At 36.7% G+C, this 17,001-nt stretch overlaps 2 protein-coding genes across 13 annotated transcripts; one reads left to right on the forward strand and one right to left on the reverse strand.

Annotated features, from left to right (window-relative positions):
• Positions 1 to 857: 857 nt before the first annotated feature.
• On the reverse strand, positions 858 to 2,334 carry LOC109127340 (uncharacterized). Its single transcript, XM_087476498.1, has 4 exons — positions 2,201 to 2,334; positions 1,832 to 2,119; positions 1,516 to 1,743; positions 858 to 1,428 (listed from the first exon to the last, which is right to left on the reverse strand). The coding sequence occupies exons 2-4, from the start codon at positions 1,970 to 1,972 to the stop codon at positions 1,378 to 1,380; spliced, it is 420 nt and encodes a 139-aa protein (XP_087332624.1). The 5' UTR covers positions 1,973 to 2,119; positions 2,201 to 2,334; the 3' UTR covers positions 858 to 1,377.
• Positions 2,335 to 9,757: 7,423 nt separating this feature from the next.
• Positions 9,758 to 16,657, forward strand: LOC104724220 (uncharacterized). 12 transcript variants are annotated; one of them, XR_015572322.1, is made up of 5 exons: positions 9,758 to 10,415; positions 10,573 to 10,814; positions 11,222 to 13,449; positions 13,564 to 13,671; positions 14,418 to 14,717. XR_015572322.1 is itself a non-coding variant. In XM_010442678.3 (5 exons), exons 2-5 carry the CDS (start codon positions 13,606 to 13,608, stop codon positions 16,331 to 16,333), a joined length of 474 nt encoding a protein of 157 aa, XP_010440980.1. In that variant the 5' UTR covers positions 13,178 to 13,314; positions 13,564 to 13,605; the 3' UTR covers positions 16,334 to 16,657. The 12 variants fall into 12 exon arrangements, 3 of the variants coding, with proteins under 3 accessions (XP_010440980.1, XP_010440979.1, XP_010440978.1); XR_015572327.1 differs by having other exon boundaries at positions 11,222 to 13,314; XR_015572320.1 differs by having other exon boundaries at positions 9,762 to 10,415; positions 10,573 to 10,954; positions 11,033 to 13,449.
• Positions 16,658 to 17,001: the final 344 nt, after the last annotated feature.

The following is a 17,001-nucleotide window of genomic DNA, read 5'->3' on the forward strand; positions in this document are numbered from 1 at the left end:
TGTGAAAAGGACATTCAAAAAACAAGTGCTCCGTTGTCTCAAGTGGGTGACTGCAGAACACACAACTTGGATTAACATTTGAGTTCCATAGTAACATCCTTTCCCCTGTTGCTAATCGGTTTTTTTGCCAACAACCACGTAATGAAGGCCTACTTAGGAGTAGCGTGTGGAAACCAGATCGCTTGGTAGCCCTGCATTATTGGGTGAGTAGTGGGAATATTCAACCATGTAGTCTTCGTATTGAACCGCTTATGGTAGCTGTCATTCTTCCCTTTCCATAGAGCCACATCCTCTTTTTGGGTCTCACTACAAGAAAACAGGCGGTTAGCGACTACACTATTAGTCGCTTTGTAGTCGTAAAAACTGTGTTTACGACCAAATAGCGACTAACTCAAGCAGTCGGAGATCGAGAGTCGCTAATTTATGTAGAAGTATATATAGTCGTCTTTTAGTGACTACTTTACGACCAAAACTTGTAGTCATCATATGGTCATAAAGTCGTCGTCTCGTAGTCATTAAAGTAGTGTCTGTTTTACGACTATAGTGTGATTAATTAGCACAAGCAAATGGTCTTCTTACTGTTGTCGGTTGTTAGTCGTATAATTGTGGTGACAAATTGGCGACTAAGTAATGACTGAGTGTTTAGTAGTCGCTATATAGTCACTTACCTTAGTGACTATTTAGAAACTACATTACGACTATTTGGCCACCGATGTTGATTTCAGAATCTGTATGTTACGACTATTTGGCCACTGATGTTGATTTCAGAATTTGAATGTTGCATATACTAATTTCCCTTTATCCTCTTCCTTTCATTCTTGTATACCAATTTAAATTGAAAGTTTCGAATTTGGAAAGACATAATATCGAAATATTGAAATACACGGTACATGTTCAAGTTACAGAAATAAAAAAGGTCATAAACACAATCTGAAAGTGGCAACGAGTTCATCCAAAAGAGTGAGAGATAGAGTTCATCCGAAAAGAGTGAGATAGAGTTCATCCGAAAAGAGTAAGATTGAGTTCATCCAAAAAGAGTTAAGACAGAGAAACCTATTAAGCAGCAGTTGATGGAGTTGGAGTTGCATCATTTTGGGGAAGAGGTTCTGTGGTTGTCTCTTTAGCTGAATGGCTTGCAACAAAATTCTGAAACCGCAGATCACATTCCCTCAGAAAATCCTGGACGATGGAGAATTGGTCAATCTTGTCCTTTTGGGCAGCAATAACTTTGGATTGCTCAGCTTCACGTGCAACTATTTCTGCATCACGCCTATGCAGTTGAGCTATCATGTGTTGAGCTTCCTTCAACTATTCTTAGAGAGCCATAAAGGTAGAAGAGCCACATGCTTGCTTATGCTTTCTATTGACAAGGCAGTCCTAGAGGCTTCCAACTCCATAAGGTGTTCCTCTTGAATCCTTAGCAGTGGACTTGAAAATAAGAGAAAAGTTAAGATTAGAGGATGACAAATTAAACTCCAAGACTATAAATGAGTATTGATTTTTAAAAAAAGTAACCTCAAGGAAAATTTCTGTATATTCTTCTGTTGTGAGGTCCCGTGGCCGTGATTCTCCATCTAACACAGCAAAAGACTCTGCCTCGAGCTGAGACAACCTCTCTTGAACAGTCTTCTCATAAGTTTCTGCAATCTTCTCTGCCTTCCGATCAACATATGTACTATCAGGATTTGTATGTGCCTTGATAAAAACCTCACCAAGTCGGACTTCTCTTCCCAATTCCTCAACCTGCAATATTAGCAAAGAAACAAAGATTAACTAAAAAAAATAACAGCTATGTAAGAATTGAAAATGGCAAAAATAACAGCTACTTAACCATTTCGTCTTGAAGCTGTCGATACGACTTTGGCCCTGAGAGGTGGACGTGAGGACCTAGGCCGTTACGGTCAGACATACGGGCATCAGAGTAGGTTTTACTCCTTTCTTGTGCTTCTTCAGTGTCCCAGTAATCCTCCATCGTAACCTAGAGAGTGTCGCCAATCCAGTTTGGTTGAATTCGACTAGTCCTCACAGTGCTAACCATGTCTTTGATCCGCTTTTGACAGATTTCCTCAAAGTAAGCCTGAACAGTCCCGGTTATCAAAGGATCCCAGGTGTGGGTTTTCTAGAAAAAAAAAGGAGCTATTGTGAGTGAAAAGAAGACATGTAAAGCTATGTATGAAGGCTATGTGACATAAATCCTTACCGCGAATTCAAGGAAGTATCTCTCTTGTTTGTCCCGCGGCACACATGTCCAGCTGTAGAAGGGACCTTCGAATTTGTTTTGAAGAATTTTAGTAATCTTCCGAACAAGTTTTGATCCTTTGTCACGAGTAAACCTCCATACACATGAACCAATAAAATAAGTAAGCAGGTTACTTAAAAGCAAATAATTGACAAACCAAAAGAAATGAGATCAATACAAGACACATCAGTTTCTATTGGATTACAATACGCATACGCATAAGACAAAAAAACACCATTGCTATTCGTATAAGCCAACACCACAATCATAAAACACCATTGCTATTCGTATAAGCGAACACCACAATAAAAAAACACCATTGCTATTCGTATAAGCCAACACAACAATCAAAAAACACCATTGCTATTCGTATAAGCCAACACCACAATCATAAAACACCATTGCTATTCGTATAAGCCAACACCACAATCATTTCAATACATTAACTCACCAATTTCTCTTCTAACAATCACAAAACACAATTACAATACAAAACCCACCAAACTCTCTTCTAACAATCACATAACACCATTACAAAACATGTGAAGAGGAAAAATCATACCATTGGGTGTTCGGTATGGGTGTGGGAGCGAGGACGGTGGTGAACTTATCCCTGTTTGGAACCAGAAGCAGTGAATTTAGAGCATGCAACACGTCCGCCTGTAGTTCGGGCAACACCAGAGAAGATTCTTCTTCGAAGTTGTTCCCTTGAGACGATGGATGCGATGGATGCTCCTGACTTCTGGCCTAAGGTTTAGAGGGTCGAACTGGAGAAGGCGGAGAGACATCCCGACTTCTGGCCTGAGTCTGTGGATTGAAGTGGACTTCTTCTGAAGGAGTCCGGTGTAGTTCGGGTGGAGGTGGATGTGTAAATGAGTTCTGAAAAAGTTGTTGCAGCGGAGGATAGTTCCGGATCTGGGCTGATGACTGTCGTTGCAAACCGCCGACTTGTACTTCAGGCGTTTACAGAGGAGGAGGATCTTGTACCGCCGGCGTGAAGTTGTACTGACTGGGCAGAGCGTTAGACCGTCGATTTGGTGTTGCCCCTATCGGTCTCTGAGTAACGTTAGGAGCAACCTTCCTCTTTCTTCCTCGATTCGGCATCTTGTTGGTGATTGATAGAGAGACTGATAGATTCGAAGAGACAGAGAACTCGAGTTTGGATCGAGAGAGTAGGGTTTGAGAGAGGTAAGGAGAGAGATTTCGAGAGAGGCGAACGAGTTCGAGAGGTAGGGTTAAGGGATTGTCTTGTGAGACTAGGGTTTTGTATAGGTTAGTTAGTGGTTAATGGGCTAAGTTTAGGAATTTGTAGGCCTTAATTAGTTAATTAGGAAGTGGATTTGGGCCTAAATTAGCCCAATTGTAAACTGTAACATTTAAATTAGTAAGGTACAAATTATAATTACAAAATTAATTTATTATTTTGATAAAAATTATAATTACAAATTTAAATTATTTTGGTAAAAATTAATACTTAGTGAAAATTAATTTAAATTACAGATTACAAATATAATTTATTTGGGTTTAAATACTAAAACAAACTTAATATTATTTAACAAAGTACTTAACATATATTATATTACAAAGTTATTAATAATAAAACAAACTTAATATTATTTAATAAAGTACTTAACATATATTTTATTACAAAGTTATTAATACAAAAACAAACTTAGTGTTTTTTTTTATTTTTGACAAATAATGATATATATAGTATATTAAACATACTAAGCATATGGATCTTCGTCTTCTTCTTCTTCATCATCAGAAGAAGATAAATTACATAGGAATTCATCATCTGGATCCGCATCTCCGACTTCGTAATCAAGGTTTACTGGATTAGCTTCTTCTACCAAATTGTCTACTATGAGATCTTCAATTGTAGTCATCAATACAACATCATCAGTTTCTGTTTGCAACAGAGCCGGTTCGTTGTTTTCGTATTCTCCTGAAATGTTTCCTCTAGGATTTACTTTTAGAACACTGAGCCACTCCCGCTTTGGTTTCTTTATGTATGGATATGGAATATAGCAAACTTGATCCGCTTGAGATGCTGTTTGCAAAATCATTAATTAGTATGGATAGTTACATTTATGTGTAAATATCTAAATTATATGGAGTCTTTACGTACCTAGAATAAATGTTTCATATTTGTTGTATTTCCTCGATGCGTTCACGTCTACAACACCACTATTGCTCTTCCGAGAACAGGATCATACCACTTACACTTAAAAAGTGTGATCTTCAAATTAACCATCCCCTCATATTCAAGTTCTATGATATCAATTATGTTCCCGTAGAAATCCGCGCCATCAGATGCATCAGTGTAATTTTCACCAGTAGCACATAACTCCCGTCCAGCACCGTGAGTCTGCGTATGAAACACATAGCCTCTTGTATAGTACATTGGCCAAGTTTTGACTTTGTGAAAAGGTCCATGCACTATCTCTTGAACCCAAGTAGGGAATGGATTTGTGGCGTTCCAGTATATAACCTGCATTTACATAAAAACATGGCAACATATCAATATATTTATATATTAAGTATAAATAAATGCATTAATAAGATCAAAAAGTTGTGTAGACATACATAATCTTTCACCCACACATGATATTCTTCAGCTCGTTTCATGGAGAGTTCTTTTTCGGTCAATCCCAGATATTTTGTAGAAAGAAAATCGTCGAACATACTAACAAAGCAACACATATTATGTGAGAAATAATTGTGGATTTTCTAAATGAAAATGTAAGTGGAGAATCTTTTTTATATACCTCTCAATTGGTTGAAAATAGTCACAATTTCTTAAAACATATGCATGGGCACATTGATAGTCTCTCTCTGAAAGCCATACTTCATGCATTTCCCCACTTGGACGACCGACATGAGTAAATATATTAGGTACTCCAGGGACATGAAACACAGGGACTTCACCTTCGTTGAATCTTGTTAACCTGATCAAATGAGTTAATTCAAATTAATGATAATATATAGTTATCTTCAAATATCTAAATTATATATGCATTTAATTATCGTGACTTTGTCTGTATATGATCGCCAAAGTAGAGCCCTGAGAAATAAGCAATCTCGTCATTGATATATGATTCAACAATTGATCCTGCCGCAAATCTTTTGTTCTTTGCTTTTCCTTTCAACTTTTTGAAAAACCTTTCAAAAGGATAGATACATCCACCTATATTGTACATGGCCTCCCAATTCTGCTTCGTAAGGAAGATGTATAGGCAAGTGCTCCATCACATCAAAGAATGATGATAGAATGATCTTTTATAAGTTGCATAAGATCAAAACAATGTTCTGCTTTAGAATCTGAACGCGACTTTTTTGTAAAGTTCTCGAGCATAAGTCCCTGAAAAATGCTCCAATCCCTACAAAATATATACTCAAATTGCATGTCTCACAAAATTAATATATTCATATATACTCGTTGTATAGAGTTAGAAATAGCGTAGTACCTGATAACGCAAGGTGAACGTTCCGGTCTAGGAGTTATGCAAAGATAAATGGAAGTAGTCGCTCCATAAAAACATGGCAATCATGACTCTTCATTCCTGAAAACTTGCCATTGACCAGATCAACACAACTAGCCAAGTCTGACGAATAACCATCTGGAAATTTCACCGCATGCTTGACACATTCCAATAAACTTGTTTTGGCTTCCTTTGTCAATGTATATGCTGGGAATGGAGCTTTACCCTTCCTATCAATATGTAACTGTGGTTGAGAACAAATTTGTTCTATGTCCAATCTTGACAATTGATCCTGCCGCAAATCTTTTGTTCTTTGCTTTTCCTTTCAACTTTTTGAAAAACCTTTCAAAAGGATAGATACATCCACCTATATTGTACATGGCCTCCCAATTCTGCTTCGTAAGGAAGATGTATAGGCAAGTGCTCCATCACATCAAAGAATGATGATGGAAAGATCTTTTATAAGTTGCATAAGATCAAAACAATGTTCTGCTTTAGAATCTGAACGCGACTTTTTTGTAAAGTTCTCGAGCATAAGTTCCTGAAAAATGCTCCAATCCCTACAAAATATATACTCAAATTGCATGTCTCACAAAATTAATATATTCATATATACTCGTTGTATAGAGTTAGAAATAGCGTAGTACCTGATAACGCAAGGTGAACGTTCCGGTCTAGGAGTTATGCAAAGATAAATGGAAGTAGTCGCTCCATAAAAACATGGCAATCATGACTCTTCATTCCTGAAAACTTGTCATTGACCAGATCAACACAACTAGCCAAGTCTGACGAATAACCATCTGGAAATTTCACCGCATGCTTGACACATTCCAATAAACTTGTTTTGGCTTCCTTTGTCAATGTATATGCTGGGAATGGAGCTTTACCCTTCCTATCAATATGTAACTGTGTTCGAGAACAAAATTGTTCTATGTCCAATCTTGACATGATGTTGTCTTTAGATTTACCCTGTACACTCATAAGAGTATACAAGATGTTGTCCACAAAATTCTTCTCGGTATGCATCACATCAATATTATGTCAGAGATTGAGATCTTTCCAGTAAGGTAGCGACCATAATATGCTTTCTTTGTGCCAATTATGTTCCTTTCCATAGCCTGCCATCTTCTTTTCATGACCGTTACCACCAACGTCCCTGGTTTTTGGTGGATTTACGCATTTCAAACGCTCGTAATAAACTTGCTCATCAGTTAAAGACTGCGGTGGATACTCGTTAGAAGCGTCTCTTCCCTTCAGGAAATCTTTTTTGTTCTTCCTTAATGGATGACCATGAGGAAGGAATCTTCAGTGACAGTCAAACCAACATGTCTTCCTTCCTTTCGGTAGATAAAACGACTTTGTACTTTCCATGCAAATTGGACAAGACAATTTACCGTGGGTGGTCCATCCCAATAACATGCTATACGCCGGAAAGTCGCATGTCGTCCACATCAGCACAGCTTTTAGATTAAAGTTTTGATTCAAAGACACATCGTATGCATCGACTCCAGTAGACCACAACTCTTTTAACTCCTCAATAAGAGGTTGTAGGAAGATATCGAGACTAGCTCGCGGATGATTTGGCCCAGAATTCAGAATTGTAAGAAACAAGTACTCCGTATTCATGCACATACCAGGGGTAAATTATATGGAGTTAAGATCACAGGCCACAACGAATGATTACGAGACATGCCAAATAGATTGAACCCATCAGTACATAATCCAAGATAGACGTTATAGGGTTCTTCCGCAAACCGAGGGTTAAGCTCTTGGAAATATCTCCACTCCACCACATCAGAAGGATGATTCATTTCTCCCTCTTTTGATTGGTGCTTCGCATGCCATCTCATTGCCGCTGCAGTCTTTTGGCTCTGATACATTCTCTTCAATCTATCAGCAATAGTTAGATACCACATACGACTATATGGTACTCTTGTTCTCCCTCGGCCCTCCTTAGGCTTCCATCTTGGTGAACCACAAAATAGACATGTCTCTTCCTTTTCGTCTTCTTTCCAGAAAATCATACAATTGTTAATACAAACATCAATTGTATAATATGGAAGGCCTAAATTACACATCAATTTCTCTGTCTCGTAATGTGAACCGGTAGACTGTTTGCCTTCTGGTAAATAATCCGTCAAAATTCCGCAAACCGAATCCACTAACTTTTCACTCATATTATACTCCGCCTTGTTTTGCATGACTCGAGCAGCTAATGACAATTGCGAGTGACCTTCACGACAACCATCATATAAAGGAGTTTTTGCACTATCTAACAAGTCGTAAAATTTCTGTGAATGGTTTTGTACCGGTTCTTCCACATTCTCATAACTATCATTTTGATGATAATTATCATCTAAACCCACATTATAACGAAATGCATCATTCACCATATCCACATATGGATCTTCTACTACATTACCCATTTCTTCATGACTCCCATCATACGTCCTATCATTGTAACTACTTCCTATATCCAAATTGATTTCTTCTCCGTGGTTATACCAAATATAATAATCTGGCATAAATCCATTACTAAACAGATGACTCATAACTCTTCTACCCGAGAGACATCTATTGTTCTTGCAAACACTACATGGACAGAGAAACTTACCGCCATTATTCTGAACTGTATCTTGGCTACTTGCAAACGATAAGAATTGGTCCACCCCCACTTCGATAAGAATTTCCCGTCAATTTATCGAACCTCTTGTACATCCACTCCCGATAATTACCGCCATTACCACCATAATTGTAATATCCCGCCGTTATCTATATATATATTTTTGACAACTATATATATATATATTTTTTTGGGGAGAAAATATAAGTTTTTATAAAGCCACACTTTTTTTTATTTAGAATTTTTTTTTTGGGAAGGAAAGACACTTGTGTCGGAATGAAGAAAACAAATGGGTGCAATTCGTTTTTATAGACTAAACCTAGGTGACTAATAGGAGACTACTTAATAAAAGTTGGTACACCAACCCCCACATGAAAAACACGTTTTTTTTAACTGTATTTTACGATTATTTTGCGACTATGGGGTGACTATTATATGACTCGCCGCAAGAGTTGCAGAGCAGTCGCCAAATATACGACTATCAGCTTTGGTCGGTACCGTAGTCCCTATTTGACGACCATCTTACGACTCGCCGAATGAGTCGCACAATAGTCGCTAATTTAACGACTATAGTACGACTATCAACTGTGGTCGGTACGGTAGTGACTCAGTAGCGACTAAATTACTGTAGTCACAATGTAGTCGCAAAGTGGTCAGTATTTGGTCGTTATTTTTGGCGACTACAAATGTAGTCGCTACTTGTAGTCGCTAATCGCCTGTTTTCTTGTAGTGTCTTAGAAAGTGTATTTTTCTTTATCTCCTCCTATATAGAAGTTAGAAGGGCATGCCGATGTCTTCTTCGCCTTGTCCTAGTCATCACTTCAGCCAGTGTACTTGACTTCGGTATGCCTAGATCAATATAACCTCGGTCACCAACTTTCTCTTGCAAACAACCCAATGAACACCAATTGTCAAACAAGAAAGATGTGGATGCACCATTCTTAACATCAATGCGATGAAACTGTTTTGCTGTCTCTCGATATTTTAACAGTTTTCTCCAAATCCATGATCCATTGGAGGTGTTATCTTTCTCAATCCTTGTTTATAAAACCTCCTTTTATCATGATCTATTATTTGATGCATAATCATAATCTGAATCCCAGTAACCTTTAACAATCTTCTATTGAGAGACATTCCTATGTCAAAATTGGCCCTTTACCAATCATCATGTACAATAACACTCCTCTCAACTGCACTTTGATATGGAATTGTTAAGAGTTAAAACTTTTATATAGATGAAAACAAAAACAGGGCATAAAAAGTTCCTAAAGAGAATGACTCTTTTTCCATCGAGAAATCGCATCTCCACTGGAAGATTTTCTCACCGTTACTCTTATTATTGGCCCAAATATAAAATAAAAAATTCCAATATTCGATCTATTAATAATAGAAACGTTTCTGTAGGAAGGAATTTAAGCGACATGGCGTATTTCTATACGTTAATGTGTAAAATATATAAAAAAATTTAATCTATTTTCTTCTTTCTTTCTTTCGTCATCATCTCTCTCTTTTCTCTCTCGATCCAAAATGCAAATCAATCACCGATTCATCTGAAAACTGGAGAAATCAATCGAATCCTTTGATTTTTCCGACGTAAAATCGAGGGTTGTTGGTGTATGAAACCGATGGGTTTTCGGATCGGCTTTGATATCTTTTAAAAACTCAAACTTTAAAATATTCAGATTAATACTTGGGAGAAAATCTTCAATTTTCACTAAGTAATCTTGATTTGGGGTTTATATAAATTCTTGGTTTACTTTGTTTTGTATTGATGAGAATTTTTTTTTTACACTACTAGTATAGAGTATTATCGGAAATCGAAACGATGGTGGTAAGTTCAAGTTCGGTAGGAAGATTGGTAGTGGATCATTCGGTGAAATTTGTTGATACAGGAAAAGAGATAAGAAGAGTAGCACGTGTGGCACATGAGAAGGAGAGGAGTTGTTGGACACATGGGAGAAGTTTATTGGCCGTTAAGGTTGAGAGAAGAAGAACTAGATCGGGAGCTGAAGTTATATAGGAGAAGAGAGAATCAATTAAAGGGATAACCAGAAAAATATTGAAAAGTGTAATCATCTTCTTCTTCAATTCTCTCTGAAATCTCTTAGGGTTTGTTGTTTCATTGTTGTTAGAGCTGATTCTTCTTCTAAGATCTATCACATGAAATTTTGGATTCTCGTTTCATGAACGACGATTCAATTTGGTGTTTGTAATTTGAATTTCAGTTAAATTACAGTTTCTCTGTAACAAAGGTATCAAAGCTGTGTCATCCTCAAATTTGTTTCAATGGCGGTGAAACAATATCAGACGGTGGTTCGTGAAGCTATGATGGAGACTCGATCGGCATTGTTTGAATCGGTGGTTAGCAATACAGAAGAATCGATTGGAGCTCACAACGTCGGACGATTCTCAAGGCTTGTAACTACCAAACCGATCAAGAATCATTACGCTAGCACTGGTGGATCTGGTACGTCAAGGAACAATTATTTTGATGCTACACGTTTGGAGAAATTAGAGTCCCTCAGATTTAATGGTGATAGAATCAAGGATTGGCTGTTCCAGATCGAAAAGTTCTTCTTAATTGATAATACTCCGGATGAATTCAAAGTTAGTCTTGCTTCAATGAATTTAGATGCTCTAGCTGCTACTTGTCACCAATCCATCTCACAATCAGTTTTGTGTAAGCATGTTAGGTGTAATTGGGGGCTTTACAAACATTGTTACAAGGATACTATTATAAGATAGTGGATGCTATTGCAGAGCTGAAACAGTTGCAGGAAACAGAAGGAATTAAGGAGTATCATAAAAAATTTGATTTGATTAGCGACAAAGTGACATTATCTGAAGATTAATTGGTTGATATTTACTTAGCAGGGCTGAGCACTGATATTCAGCTGAATATTAGAATGTTTCAACCCAAGTCTATTCAACAATGCTTATTGGTGGGAAGATTGTATGAGAAAGCTCAAGCTTATTGGAAAAAAGTTCAATATAAAGGGGTTTTATCATCCAAACCAGAGCCTGTTCATAAAACAGTTCTTATTCCTACTATAGAGAAACCTATGGATACTATAGCTCAGCCTCACAATAAAGCTTGTGGTGAATAAGAAGAAGTTCAGGTGGAGAAGGTAGCATGGGAAGAAACCGGAGTTATAGCTCATGTTTCGGTTAATGCAATTTCAAGAGTTTATGATCGCCGAACAGTGAGAGTGAAGGGTTCTTATGGGAAGCAAGTGTTGTATATACTCATTGATTCCACACAACTTTATGGATCCTAAGGTAGCTGAGCAGTTGAACTGTGTTTTAAAACCTGAAAGTATGGCTCGAGTTTCAGTAAGTGATGGGAGAATGTTAAAGGTTGATGCTGAAATTGATAAGTTTCAATGGGAATTTAGAGGTACACAATTTCAGACTGATCATATGGTAATTCCCTTAGGTGGGTGTGATATGGTGTTAGGTAAGCAGTGGTTGGAGACATTGGGGCCAATAACTTGTGATTTTGAGAAGTTAGTGATGCAGTTTCATATAGGACATAAGAAAATTCTTCTTCATGGTATTAGGCAAGGTTCTGTTAGAGACATGAAGGCCATAAAGCTTAATAAGCTAAGGGAAGATCCACTTTCCATGATAGGTGTTCATGAAGTTTCTGGGGAAGAACTGATATTAGAGTGCTCTTTGGTAGAGAAGGAGATTAAGAAGGACTTGGTAGAAGTTAATGTTACTAAGTCTAGTAATGATAATCCAGTCTCGGGTGCTAGAGAAGTGCTTGAATTTAACATAGAAGAGTGTGAAACAGATTCAGGGACTGAACATAATCCGTTGATTCAAGAACAAGCAGAGATTCACTCCACATACAGAGAAGGTGTCTCACAACCTCCGGATGTTTTTTCAACCCTTGAAGACTGTGATCAAGTCGATGCAACAATGAATCAAATGTTCTCATCAGTTGGATTACAATCTCGTTATGGAAACGTTGAGGTTTTCCATGCCTTGGCTTTTGGCATTCATATGGGGTTTGATCATTATAAGGAAATGTTGCATGTTTTCGTTGGTGCTGTTGTGAATGTGTTGTTTCAGCATTACCCTGATCGCTTTCTTTGATTACATAGTAAGGAAAAGCAAAACAAATGTTGCAAGTCTTGGATGTTCAAATTCAAGATGGATTCTAAGCTTGCAAAAACTAGCCACGTAAAGTGTCACAACGAATATTGTCTTTGCACACAAATCGGAGGATTCAAGAAGCAGAGAAAACTTCTTCTGCTTTCTCCTTGTCCTAGTTTCGTATGGCGAGAAGTGATAGGTGTACATGAAGTTCCTGCAGAAGAACTGTTATTAGTTTCTTTGGAAGGTAAACCTCAATCTGACCAAGCGATTTCTGAAGAAGAACAAATGGTTCAGCAAGGGCCTTCTGTTGGTGGGAAGAAACTGTTGCTAATGTTGTTAAAGGATTTTGATTCACCTATGGTCATTAAGGATCAGCAACCTGTTGTGGAAAAAGCTTTGAGTCCACTCTTTGATGATTTCTATTCGGTAGTGGCTAACCTTTGTGAGCGGTCAACATGTGTCAAGCCTTATAAGTGGAAGCAACGATTATCTCCAAAGTCTTGGATATTTAAATATAAATTGGGAAAGGAGTGGAAGAAGAGATTGAACATTTCGTTTCAATGTTCTATACTGATAATTGCAGTTGGTTACAGATCAGCCTTAGCGAGATTCTTCTGCTTTATACGAAAGTTTCAAGCCAATAAACCTTGTGGTCAAGGTTTTCTAAAGAGGGAGGATTTGATACAGGAAAAGAGATAAGAAGAGTAGCACGTGTGGCACGTGAGAGGGAGAGGAGTTGTTGGACACATGGGAGAAGTTTATTGGCCGTTAAGGTTGAGAGAAGAAGAACTAGATCGGGAGCTGAAGTTATATAAGAGAAGAGGGAATAAATTAAAGGAATAACCAGAAAAATATTGAAAAGTGTAATCATCTCCTTCTTCAATTCTCTCTGAAATCTCTTAGGGTTTGTTGTTTCATTGTTGTTAGAGCTGATTCTTCTTCTAAGCTCTATCACATGAAATTTTGGATTCTCATTTCATGAACGACGATTCAATTAGGTGTTTGTAATTTTCATTTCAGTTGAGTTACAGTTTCTCTGTAACATTTGTATTGGTATGTATCATTCATTCATCAATTTGATTGCTTTTTTTGGTTCTTTGGTTGTTTTTTAGAGTAAATCAGATACTGCTTTGATATCTCCTCTTAACTGGCCCATGACTCCAACAACACCTTCTTCTCACCGTAGAAGGTTGTCCAGAAGTTGCAGCAGATCGTCAAAGGTTTGTTACATCATGACCCATATTCTCAATTCTCTTTAATTGCCATAAAGCTTGCTACTTTTGGTTGATGAGGAATAAAAAGACTTGACTTTTTGTGGTTCATGGGTCTGTCCTGTTCTGCTTTCTATCTTCTCTGTTCTCCAGTATTGGATAAGTTCTTGTCCTCCTTTGCTAGATATGTGAATTGGCAATGTTATGAAAAAACTCAGATCTTTCAGCCTTATTGTGTGTAGTTAGTTGTTACTAAGAAGGTCATGACGTCATGTTGTCTATTTGGTAGTTCTAGGTTTGTTTAAGTAGAAAATAGTGATGTATCTTTTTGTTGTTGCTCTAAAACATATGTTCTGAATAATGGGAATAACATAGGTCTACCAAACAAGTCATACATAGGTCATGTATCCAGGTTATGAGTTTAAAGACCAAGTCACATGGACAAGGATGTCTTTCTCATCTTTGTTTTGGTATTACACTGTGAATAACTCGGTTTGAGTATTCATTGGAGTTGTAATATGTTCTCTATAATGGTATATATAGATGATCTCAAGGTGTGGTATGAGATTTTTTCTTAGTGTGGGACCTGTGGGTATCTGGGGATTTACTAAGGCGTTGTTTGTAACATGTGTAATGGTCAAAATCAGTATATGCCTTTAGTTTTGTCTTTTGTGGCAATAACTACATCTAAACATTTTTCTCTTGTTAGTGCTTCGGTATACTCATCTTGATAACCTGTGTTTTCTTAATTCTAGGTGCAAGAGTTGTTGATGGGCTTGCAGGAGCTTACACCTGCAGCTACTGATGTTAGTTGGTACATTCTTCGTGAAAACCAGGATAACCTGGGTCCATATACCTTCTCTGAGCTATGTGGTAAGTCGTTGATGTGAATAGATTCCTTGTTGTATTAAGGTTTATAGCATCTACAGCAGGGAAATTCTTCAGCATTGCTAAAAAGAAAAAAAAAATAATATTTAACTAATGAGAAATGTACAAGTGTAGAAATAAACTGAGCAACGATTTTACTCTAAGCACTTTCAACAACGTTTTCTCTCCTTCTCTCTTCTTTTTACATTATTTTATTAATTTTTAATAAAAAGAATTTGGGGAAGTAACCACCAGTGGAGATGACCTTAGACAGACATCCATAAAATGATTATGTGAAACAAACAGCTGGGTTAGAGACAAATTGGATCTATTGGTGTTTTCTTATCATTGTATTAGATGTCCAACTATGTTGACATTGTATGTAGTATGTACCGTAAAATCAAATATGAGATGTTTTTCTCAAATTTCTACTCAACAATTAATTGATAAGTTTGGTTTCAAGATTGTTGTCCAAATTTCGCCTCAACAAGTAATAATCACTTATGTTGTATTTGTATTTTGATTTAGTAAAATATGTTTTATATTTCCAAATTATGTAAAATATTTTTGTTTTATTTTTAATGTAATATGAGTAACTGAAATAATTGTTTTATTATTTTTGGATTATTTAATAATTTATTAAAATTTCATAAATAATAAACAAAAATTATTATTTTAATGAATAAGCAATTTTGATAGAGATTCTTTAGTGGAAAAGTGATTTTGTTTAAAATTTATAGTGGGTTGAATATTAATTTTATAATTAATTTATTATCAGTGGAGATGGTCTAAGTCCCTCCCAAACTCATGTATGAGGTTCACAAACGAGCTTCAAACCCCACTTATCAGAAACCAAGACACCAAACCTATTTAAATAAATAAATAAATGTGAAATAGATATCCAATGAAATAAGTAAAAAGCTTAAAATATAAATTTTTACTAGACTATAGAAAACTAAAACTTGCGTACAAGGAACATTTTTCATTAAATTATATAGAGTTCGACGTGTTTGTTTAAATTAATCGTGAAAAATCTTCGAAGTGCTTTTGTTCTCTCTGATAATGTTTAATACTAATTAGTATCTTCTTGGCGGCACATAAATCTTAATATCCCCGATCGACATAGCCATGTTGATTTAAAATCTTCAATTTTACATTTTCGTTGATTTAAAGCACAAAGTTTGTGTTTGGAGAAAAAAAACAGCAATTGTTTGTTGACTTACAAATAAGTTGTTAATTTTTGTTGATTTAGTCTTTTGAGGCACAACGTTAAGTGGCTAAACGGATAAATTAAACAGGATTAATTATCCGTTAACGAGATCTGTTAATAGTAAAATGATGCTGTTTATAATACCCTAAAATCCCAAAATTGAGAAATCGATTCTCAATTTCCCCAATTCACAAACCATAATCGATCTCAGTTTATCTTTTCTTCTTCAGTTTCTCTTTTCTTCTTCGATTTCTCTCTTTTTCTTCGAGTTGTGGAGATGAGTTCTAGCTCAGAGACATCGGTGGTAGCTTCGTTCGACCGTGGAGTGCCATCAAAGTGTGTTTGTGGTGCCAGTGTAATGATCTTTACATCGAGAAGTGAAAAGAATCCTGGTCGACCGTTCTTCCGATGTATAACAAAAAGAGATCCAAGCTCGTGGACAAACAAAAGCGATGTAAGCAGTCACTGTTTTGTTCAATGTTGATTATCTATGCAATGGTAAGTAATGGTTTTTGTTTTTGCAACAAGGTAACTTGTTTAATTGGGTCGAGGATGCTGTGTATGAGGAAGTTCAAGATGCATTACCGAAACTAGGACTTATGGCCAATGAGATTGTGAAAACAAAATCCAAGGTTAATGAGTTGATGCTTTACAAGACTTGAAGGAAGAAGCATTGTGGAGCAAAATGGAAATCCGCAAGTCTAAAAAGTTGTTGAACGTGTGTTTTGTTTATCTTTGTTTTTTCTCAATTGGCATTGCTTACCTAGTGGTTGTTAAAGCAAAGCAAACAAACTTTGGTTCGTTTGCTCTTGGTTATTAGTGTGTGTGTTTGTATGTTTGGTACTGATGACAAACAAGGATGTTGGTTTGTAATCTTGGTATGTTGGTGAATGGAATTCTTAAGTCTTAAATATTAAAGTAGGCAACAAAAGAGAACAAATTCATGTTAGACTGCAACATACATCAAAGGCAGGTGGCCATTATCTTCGTCTTCACTTTCTGACAAAGGATCTGGAATCTTCTCGTCATCGAAGATATCATCTCCACTATCGTTATCAGTCTCGTCTTTCACTACAAGAAAACAATCGATTTGCGATGAAAGAATACATCGCAAGTGCCTCGCAAATAGACAATCGCTAGGGATTTGCGAGATTCTACGATTCCTCAAAAATCGCGTCTCGCAAATCGACCAACACCGCAAATCCCTCGCAAATTTTGCGAAGATATTTTTTTGGTCGCAAATCCGACGCAATTTGCGATGG

The sequence above is a fragment of the Camelina sativa genome, chromosome 11 (assembly GCF_030686135.1).
Source record: "Camelina sativa cultivar CO46 ecotype springtype chromosome 11, ASM3068613v1".
Taxonomy (NCBI): domain Eukaryota; kingdom Viridiplantae; phylum Streptophyta; class Magnoliopsida; order Brassicales; family Brassicaceae; genus Camelina; species Camelina sativa.

What these genes read in the sequence shown, in the direction of transcription:
- LOC109127340 (XM_087476498.1), bottom strand. Translation starts at nt 1,972, where the DNA reads ATGGAGGATTACTGGGACACTGAAGAAGCACAAGAAAGGAGTAAAACC. An exon ending in GACAGCTTCAAGACGAAATG is followed by an intron (nt 1,744 to 1,831) that starts GTTAAGTAGCTG and finishes CTAATATTGCAG; the next exon opens with GTTGAGGAATTGGGAAGAGA. An exon ending in ATACAGAAATTTTCCTTGAG is followed by an intron (nt 1,429 to 1,515) that starts GTTACTTTTTTT and finishes CTTATTTTCAAG; the next exon opens with TCCACTGCTAAGGATTCAAG.
- LOC104724220 (XM_010442678.3), top strand. Translation starts at nt 13,606, where the DNA reads ATGACTCCAACAACACCTTCTTCTCACCGTAGAAGGTTGTCCAGAAGT. An exon ending in GTTGCAGCAGATCGTCAAAG is followed by an intron (nt 13,672 to 14,417) that starts GTTTGTTACATC and finishes TCTTAATTCTAG; the next exon opens with GTGCAAGAGTTGTTGATGGG. An exon ending in TACCTTCTCTGAGCTATGTG is followed by an intron (nt 14,536 to 15,969) that starts GTAAGTCGTTGA and finishes TTTCTTCTTCAG; the next exon opens with TTTCTCTTTTCTTCTTCGAT.